Here is a 9,348-nt window from a genome sequence, read left to right on the forward strand (position 1 = left end):
TCCTCTGCTCATTATGCCATGGCTTTGTCATGTGTTCCCCACAGATACAGGATGCTAAACTGAATAACTAGGGATCAAATCCTTTACACAAAAATGCACTAAGGGCTTATCTACCCTGGGAAGTTTACCGACAGAACTACACCGGCATAACACCGCGTGTGGCCACGCTTATTACAGACTGAGCATGTCCTTGTGGGGAGGTATGCCGGGATAAGTACAGTGGTGTGTTTATACCAGTCAAGTTCTACTGGCAGTTTTCTCCATGGAGACAAGCTTTCCCAGTCAGCAGGGGACGCACTTGCGTGTCTGTTTCTCAGGAGAGTGCTGCCTTATATGGCCTGGTGGCAGGTTACAGGTCACCACCAAACCCTCCGCCCCGCAGTGATGAGAAGGAACCGTTGCTAATCACTGAAAGATGGAAGAGCCGCCATGACTGTTCAGGGCATGCTGAGAGCGCTGAAGCAGATGGGCCTGATGACAGACGAGCAAACTCACCATCTTCCTCTTCTACAAACTTCTTGTTTGCTCTCGGAACAACCTCCCCATCATCGTTGTATTCCTCCTCCGACTCCTCAGCCTCGCTCTCCACAAAATCAGACATGGCTCCGGCTTCTCACACCCCGCTCCACAGAGAACTACCTGGCAAACATGAAATCCCACTTACAACCAGCCAAGGAAGCAAAAACCAATGTACTCCAAAGAGTCGCAAATACAGGGAGAGAGTTAAGGCAACAGGATTTCAAACCATTTATGAAGCCCTCTGACTTACCCATAATCCATCCTGCATGAACACACCAGTTGCAAAGGATTATGCAAATCAGACAGCAGCCAAGAGCTTCTAGAGGCTTTTAACCTGGTCTGAGGGTACGTCTATACTTACCCGCTGGTTCGGCGGCAAGCAATCGATCTTCTGGGATCGATTTATCGCGTCTTGTCTAGACGCGATAAATCGATCCCGGAAGTGCTCGCCGTCGACGCCTGTAATCCTGCTCCGCGAGAGGAGTAGGCAGAGTCGACGGGGGAGCCTGCCTGCCGCGTGTGGACCCGCGGTAAGTACCTTTAAGTTCGAACTAAGATACTTCAACTTCAGCTACGTTATTCACGTAGCTGAAGTTGCGTATCTTAGTTCGAACTGGGGGCTTACTGTGGACCAGCCCTTAGTGAGCAGCCAAATCACAGGAGCAACCAGCATTACAGAGTATCAGAGGGGTAGCCGTGTTAGTCTGGATCTGTAAAAAGCGACAGAGTCCTGTGGCACCTTATAGACTAACAGACGTATTGAAGCATAAGCTTTCGTGGGTGAATACCCACTTCGTCAGACATATTCACCCACGAAAGCTTATGCTCCAATACGTCTGTTAGTCTATAAGGTGCCACAGGACTCTTTGTCATCATTACAGAGCTGAGCTCCTGTCTCATTCAGAAAAGCAGCACCACTTGATCGCTGCCCAGAAACCTATGAGATATACAACCTCAATTAAGGTTTTAACATGATTAAATGTCACACTTGGCTAATGAAATAAAAGCTAGAGAAGCCTGATCGGGTATATTGCTGACTGGCTGCTTACCAGCCTAGACAAACAAGGCAGCACATTGTTCACAGAGCTCCAGGAGCCAAAGATGGCAAACTTACTACAGGAGAGGGCCTCAGAGGACAGAATGCTCCAGGAGCCTGGATGTGACAAAGCGTGACAGTTACACAGCATCACAATAACCCTGCTCTGGATTAGAATGTTTACGGATTACCAAAGAACAGTAAGAGACTCACTGGTAGGATCGAAATGAAGGCACTAGACAAGGACTTTTAAGGTTTGTTTCCAGGATCCAGACCCTTTGACTGCATGAGAATGTGGCTTCTGGAAGCAACCGGAGAGTCAAGGTCAGCACAGGGGCAAACTACATGTCCATGGTGGTGGTTTGGATTTACTATTTTCGTTTCCTATGAACTTGTGGCTTTACAACTCACCATCATTCCCAATTGACTCTGCTTCCAAAAGTAACCCTGAGACAACAGAGCCATTTGACAATTCTTCCAGCTAGCACCCTGGCGTGGAAGCAGACCAGACACTGCCTCTGGAGATGGATCGAGAAGGGTTAGAGCAGGGGTGGCCAACCTTGGCCTGAGAAGGAGCCAGAATTTAGCAATGTACATTGAAAAGAGCCACAGTAATACATCAGCAGCCCCCCATCAGCTCTGCCCCCGCTCCCAGCCCCTCCCACCCACCGTCAGCCCCACTGATCAGCGCCTCCTGCTCCCTCCCCATACCTCCCGATCAGCTGTTTCGTGGGGTGCAAGAGGTTTGGCGGGGGAGGAGCGAGGGATGGCAGGCTCGGGGGGGGGGGGCGGGAAGGGGGGGAGTGGGGGCAGGGCCTGTGGCAGAGCCAGGGGGTGAGCAGCACATTGGAAAGTTGGCGCCTGTAGCTCCAGCCCCGGAGTCGGTGTCTATACAAGGAGCCGCATATTAACTTCTGAAGAGCTGCGTGTGGCTCCGGAGCCCCAGGTTGGCCACCCCAGGTTAGATGAAGAGGCAGATCTAAAGCACTAATCTCCAAACCCAGCGTTGAAATAGATATGATGCATACATGTAAAAAACAATGAGAAGCAGAATTCCATGGCCCCCTAGGGAACGACACCTGGACAAACAAATTCCAGAACGCTCACACACAAAACAATCTGACTTTGTTGGCTTGGGATATGAGCAAGCCACATCCCCATCTAGCTCCCGGGGCTGCCCCCAAGTCTAGACATTCAGATTGCACGAACATGGCTGCTTACAACAAATCTTGGGCCTTCGCCTCGATAAAAACATGACCTAGGCCAGGAGTGGCCAACCTGGGGCTCCGGAGCCACGTGCGGCTCTTCAGAAGTTAATATGTGGCTCCTTGTATAGACACCGACTCCGGGGCTGGAGCTACAGGCACCAACTTTCCAATGTGCCGGGGGGGCGGGGTGCTCACTGCTCAACCCCTGGCTCTGCCCCCATTCCACTCTTTCCCCTGAGCCTGCTATGCCCTTGCTCCTCCCCCACCCCCTCCGAGCCTCCTGCATGCCACAAAACAGCTGATCGGGAGGTGCGGGGATGGCTGGGGAGGCGCTGATTGGCGGGGTGCCGGTGGGTGGGAGGCGCTGGGAGACGCTGATGGGGGGGGCTGCTGACGTATTACTGTGGCTCTTTGGCAATGTACATTGGTAAATTCTGGCTCCTTCTCAGGCTCAGGTTGGCCACCCCTGACCTAGGCTATCCCTGGCGGTCCTACCCAAACCTTCACGCGTATTAAAAGCTGCAAGGAAATGCATCAGCTTATGTCTCACAAAAGGAAATCTCACAACAGAGATATGGTAAAGAAAAAACATGACATTAAAGAGATGAGCAGCTCACAGCTCAGATTCCACAGTCCCAAAGCTATCTGGGAACTCCTGGGCTCTAGCCAGCACTCCCTCTACAACATACTAGAGACATGGACAAATAGTAACAGCCCTGGGCTAGAATGACATCACTCCACCTCCTGGCCAGTCATCAGCCTGTCACCCATATACCAATACCTGTACAGATTATCTCCTCCCCAGCATCTGCATGTCTAGCAACGACACACACAATCCCTACCATATCTGCTTGAGCCGCTCTCCCAGATGGTAAGGCCACAAACATCTAAATATGCTTTTGTACATGGCTATTGCACCAACTACCTCAGACGAACTGTGTAACACTGTAGTACAGCCATATCATGTATCATTACATTACTGACATCCCTACTTCTGCATGTAGGTGTGTATCAACCAACCACAAACAGTTCTCCTGTGTATCTGCTCATAAGTGCCTCTTGAAATACAATTATAAAAACAACCAACAGCAGGCTGAACGGCTTTTACACATTTGAGTTTCTAAGTAGAACAGCCTCACCCCCTCTGCCCATAATTCATCCTTCTAAGACAGCTGCAAAGATGGCAGAATTGCCCCCCTCAACTCCCCAGCATGCCACAACCTTCTGTCTGTTCTAACTTTTCATTCTGAGCCCAAGTTCTCCTCACTGCACGTTCCAGCAGCTTCCAGACACATCATCCCCTTGGGCACGTTTCCATTCCAGCTTGTCTAGTGAGCAGAAGCACAACTGAGAAGTAGCAGCTCATTTACTGGATGCACTCGTCCAAAACAGCCACTCATTTCAAGACATTTGGCCATTTCTAGCTCCAGCATCATCCACTCTAAAAACAGTGTGAATGGCAGCAAGCAGAGATTAATTAGCATGGGAACGAGAACTGAGCATGGCTATTGCCATGGAGATGTGGAATCAGATATATACTAACAGTACATCCTGCACTCTGTGTTGAGTATAGAAATTCATTCGAACTCTAGCGCTGAAATCCCATTGGATGCCATGTCAAATGACAAGCGGGAGTCTCAGAGAATGACTGTGCTGGAGACTGGGTGGCACAGAGTTGCCTGTTGTTGGGGAATGTTGAAATACTAGAGAACCCTGGGAAAATGTGCGAAACTGCATCTAACCCAACACAGGGACAGGCCTCTCAGCCCCACAATTACATCTGTGGACACTCCTGAGGCTAATTATATTTACTGCAGGCCTCCCTTGCCGCAAAAAGCGCTCACAGCACCTGAAACCAATGACATCGTACACTTGGTAAAGAGTTATGTGAACTGGCTAAAGGTAACAGGAATGCAGCAAGGTAACCGAGTACAGAAATACGTGGCTAGTGTTTGTGGAGGTGCGAGACTAAACCTGATCATTTATTTAAAGTCTCTGTTTGTGGTGTACCAGTAATCTGCTGGGTGCATGAGTCTTGAGATTGAAGTTACTTTTATGCCTGTGATACCGTAGTGAGACGTCAATATGACTTTCCTTAGCACTGAATATAGGTTAATTCTTCCTGTCTTTTATTTCAGCAAACGCATTTGGTTACTTTAACACCCTGCCTAGCAGGGCTTTGGAGTGCAGCCCAGAACTGGAGCGTGGAGCAACTCCGGAGCAGTAGGGTTTTGCCTGGAGCTGGAGCGGAGCACAGCTCCAAAGCCCTGCTGCCTAGGCAGTTTGTGAATATCAGTTAGGTCACTTCTTACTGAGGGTTTGAAACAGCACTTTGCAGCACTGTGACGTTAGACAGCTGGTGATGGAAAACGCCAGTCCCCTGCCTTGAGACACGCACACGGAACCCGCCCTTCTCTCATCATAAAGCAATACAAGGCTGGGCCAGGGGCATTCATACTCTGCTCAGACCAAGGCCATCCTGACAACTTTCCAGAACCCACAAGTTGCCCTTAACTGGAATAAAACAAAGCAGATAGCAGCTACCCTTGCCTTCAATGCAGAGATTACAGGTCTCGCTAACTACAATCAGGCCACTCAGCTCAAGCCAGATTATCACATGCTGTGGGTTACATCTCCGTTTAGGCGAAGGAAGCCAGGAGCTGCATTCGGCCTGGCTGAGTCGCTTTGGCATTGCTGCTTTCAGCACTGAAACACCTGTACAAGACCAGCCACTAATGCAATCATCCCAGCAGTCTCCTAGTTGCTTAACAAAACACACATGCACATGAGTGCTGTGGCAGACACAGCTCTGCAAATACTGTACATAAATGTTTTTGCAGAAGTTAACCCATGGACAAAAAATATATCAATATTGTGATTAGTGAGTCACTGCAGAGAGTCAGAATGTTACAGGCACAGATATCAGCACACTGGCATTTTCTCTCACTTCACAGTGCCTTGTTCTGGGTGAGCAAAGCAGCAGAGGCAAGAGGTCCCAGGGAACATCTCAGCTACACCTCCTCTGCCTGGAGGATGGGGGCTGTGACGTGGGGGACAGGAAATAAGGGGGGGGGGAGCATAACCTTCGGTATTTGCATAGCGAAGATGATGCCTCCTTCCCCAAAACGACAACACTCCTCTTGGCCAGAAGCCACTCCATTACAGAAACCGCTTCAGAATATAAATATTGCTGGAGAAGAGAGAAAAAGCCAATCTAGGCTTCAGGAAAGAAAAATAATGCCAGAGTACATAGTGGGGCATAACTCACCACTCAGACTCACAAGGAAGAGAGATGCCCTAGTCACTGGATTTAAACAGCTACCAGAAAATCCACCCAAACTCCTGCTTGGCACGTTTAAGGGCATGTGTGTACATGCAGCTCCACAAGATGGCACTAAAGGGAGTCCCTTTAAAAGATTGAGAAATCCTGGACTAGCAGCTGGTCACAATGGTCACTTCTGGCCTTAAACCCTATGAAAGACATCACACTGAAGCACCATGACGCATCCAGACCAGCACCTTGGACAAAAATACCCTTCAAGAGCAATTAACTGCAGGGGGATGCTCAAAATCAAACAAGATTTATTTAAATGTATTTAAATGCATCTGAAGAAGTGAGCTGCAGCCCACGAAAGCTTATGCTGAAATAAATTTGTTAGTCTCTAAGGTGCCACAAGTACTCCTGTTCTTTTTAAATTGGAATGTGGATCTCTATCTGTTAATCCCACCCTGTGTCTATTGTGACTGGAAGCAGCTCAGTGCCAGGATCACATCTCAGTGGGTGTGTATAGTGCCTACCACTATGGGGCCTTCAGTCTCTACCCAAACACCAGTACAAATTTCTAGTTTAGATTTTGCAATTCTTTGTCTTTATTACAAAATTGAAATGACCCTGCCACCACTCCACCCTCCATACACTGCAATGCCAGGAAATCCAAGAGTGAAATCACAAATAGCACTCTGCCACTCAGGCTGGCTCTAGCCTCTGGAAACAAACACCACAATATTATTCCAACAAAATCTAGCGACAGCAGAAATTTCATCCTGATAGTCAACTGGCAATTGCCTATAACCCACTACAGGCAATTGCCAGGCCAAACTCCATCTAGGTGTCTCCTGCTTCAAATCACCTCATCAGGTTAAAAACATAAAAGGCACTTCTCCTAAAGCAGCTTATGATTTTCAGAGAGTCAGTCAGTAGTTTAAAGAGACATTTTGTCATCAACATACCTGAACTGAAAACATATAATTATTTAAATTATACAGATCCCTATTAACACTGACCTAGTAAATTCACATTGCCACACAAGTATGATAAATCTTATTCAGAACTCCCAGTTCACATTCAAATTCCACTTTATTTAAATGCAAAGACTCAAGGGGGCGGGGAGCCTCAGACCTGTACCCAGCAACAACACGAATACCATTTTAGACATTTAGACCATAGTCCACAGCACATATTATACAAATATGAACAGTGACTCTGACTTCCAGTGTGAGGTGGTCCAGAAATGTCCCCTTTTTCTGTTATTTTTCTTTCTATGAATCATGTATAGCATACCCAGCTGCTGTATGTATCCCTTGTATGGGTCCCCTGGCTCTCCTCCACTTCTGCCTATTTCCTGGTATTGATTACCTTCAAAAGACTCATTTGTTTGACCAAACTCATAGTGTTATCTGGATATTTATGTTGTTCAGACTCCATAAACAGTAACCATACACTGTAAAATTTGCTTGATCCTAATACAAGGCTGTCATTTCCCCATTGCAATACTGTATTCCTTGTTTCTCTAAGACACTAAGGTTGGGGGATTGGTCCTTTTCCAAAAACAAGCTATCACACATCTGGCTGGTAGTAGTACCTGTATTATCAATGGGTCCTTCCAAGTCACTGACAACCTTTGGACTATTACCTAATTGTACCATTGTGGGTTCTGAGGGTAGTCAAACTTTAGTTACACCTCTACCTCGATACAACGCTGTCCTCGGGAACCAAAAAATCTTACCGCGTTATAGGTGAAACCGCGTTATATTGAACTTGCTTTGATCCGCCGGAGTGCGCAGCCCCGCCCCCCCGGAGCACTGCTTTACCGCGTTATAGCCGAATTCGTGTTATATCGGGCTAGAGGTGTATTTGTTATAATCAGTGGAATTTTTAATGTCTTTTGAAAACTAGCTATTTGTAACTACAAATATCCAAGCAACAGAATAGGAAGGAGATCCTCAGTAGTGCTCAGCAACTCAGGGTATTATTTGGGGATCCATTCACCCCAATGGTGGTACCCTACGGCGCAGTGCTGAAGTGCCATGGGATCCTTTGGGATGAAAGGTGTACAGAGAGGTGCCTGAAGCTCCTGCAGGGAATAGTGCAAAGGTTTAAGCAGCAGGTTTTAAAACACCTAGTCTCTCTGGAACCAAAGGTTCAAATCAGAACAAGGGCAACTCAACTCTGTATCCTTCCAAAGATAAGGTCAGTAACACAGGGTTACTCTGTGGATCCCTTAGGGTAATCCTGGAAAACAGTGGCTCTCAACCTTTCCAGACTACTGCATCCCTTTCAGGAGTCTGATTTGTCTTGTGTATCCCCAAGTTTCACCTCACTTAAAAACTACTTGCTTACAAAATCAGACAAAAAACACTAAAGTGTCACAGCCACACACTTACTGAAAAATGGCTCTCTCATTTTTACCATATCGTTATAAAATAAATCAATTGGAATATAACGATTGTAGTTACATTTCAGTGTATAGTGTATATAGAGCAGTATAAACAAGTTGTTGTCTGTAGGACATTTTAGTTTGTACTGAGTTCGCTAGTGCATTCTCTGTAACCTGTTGTAAAACTCGGCAAATATCTAGATGACTGGATGTACCCCCTGGAAGACCTCTGCGTACCCCTGGTTGAGAACCACTGCCTTAAAAGACAGATCCTCTGTGCTAATGTTAAAGACCACAAGGCCCTTTTTGTAAGGGGAGGGGTTTGGCCCCGAGGTGTTGTTTCCCGTTCTCTTTTGGGTGGAGTGACACCCATCCACAGCAATGTTGGTACCCTACTGCGCAGTGATGAAGTGCCCTGGGATCCTTTGGAATAAAAGGTGGACAGAGAGGTCGCTTGAAGCTGATGCAGAAGCCCTCATTGCTTGCTTACAGCTATGATTCAGATTTTGTTGCCCAGTGCTTGGAAAACAGGTTCTCTCAGCTCCATGTGCAGCAGGCTGTAAAGCACGCAGGCCTCTAACCCAGGGAAAGGCGAGTCACCATTGCAGCTCCGGGGGCCTTTTCATTTCCCCTAACAACCAAACACCCCAATACACCCGAGCGGTTCCCCCCAGGGGCGAGGACCTGCTGCAGTGCCACCTTCGCAGCATTCACCCCGCACAAGGCTGCTCGGGCTCGGGCTGGGTTACCAGTTTGTGGGGCATTCGTACAAAGAGCGACCAATGCTGCCGGCCACACGCGCTGGCGGTGGGAACGGGGCGCCCCGGGAGTGGGACTGGGCGCACGGGGCTCGCGGAGGAGTGCGCTGAGGTGTGGGGGGAGGGGCAGCCGAGATTGGAAGGGGAAGGACGGGACGGGGGGAGAAGAG

General features: G+C 48.1%; 1 protein-coding gene across 2 annotated transcripts in view; it reads right to left on the minus strand.

Annotated features, from left to right (window-relative positions):
• Positions 1 to 9,348, minus strand: part of SUPT6H (SPT6 homolog, histone chaperone and transcription elongation factor) — a 42,861-nt gene that overhangs the window by 33,206 nt on the left and 307 nt on the right. The window contains exon 2 of one of the 2 annotated variants that reach the window (XM_024207064.2): positions 496 to 639. In XM_024207064.2, the coding sequence (XP_024062832.1) occupies positions 496 to 601 (106 nt within the window). In that variant the 5' untranslated portion in view covers positions 602 to 639. The remainder of the gene's footprint in view (positions 1 to 495; positions 640 to 9,348) is intronic. The other variant, XM_024207066.2, reaches the window with a different exon arrangement.

Source organism: Terrapene carolina, unplaced genomic scaffold (genome assembly GCF_002925995.2).
Source record: "Terrapene carolina triunguis isolate 2854851 unplaced genomic scaffold, T_m_triunguis-2.0 Scaffold231, whole genome shotgun sequence".
Classification (NCBI taxonomy): Eukaryota; Metazoa; Chordata; order Testudines; family Emydidae; genus Terrapene; species Terrapene triunguis.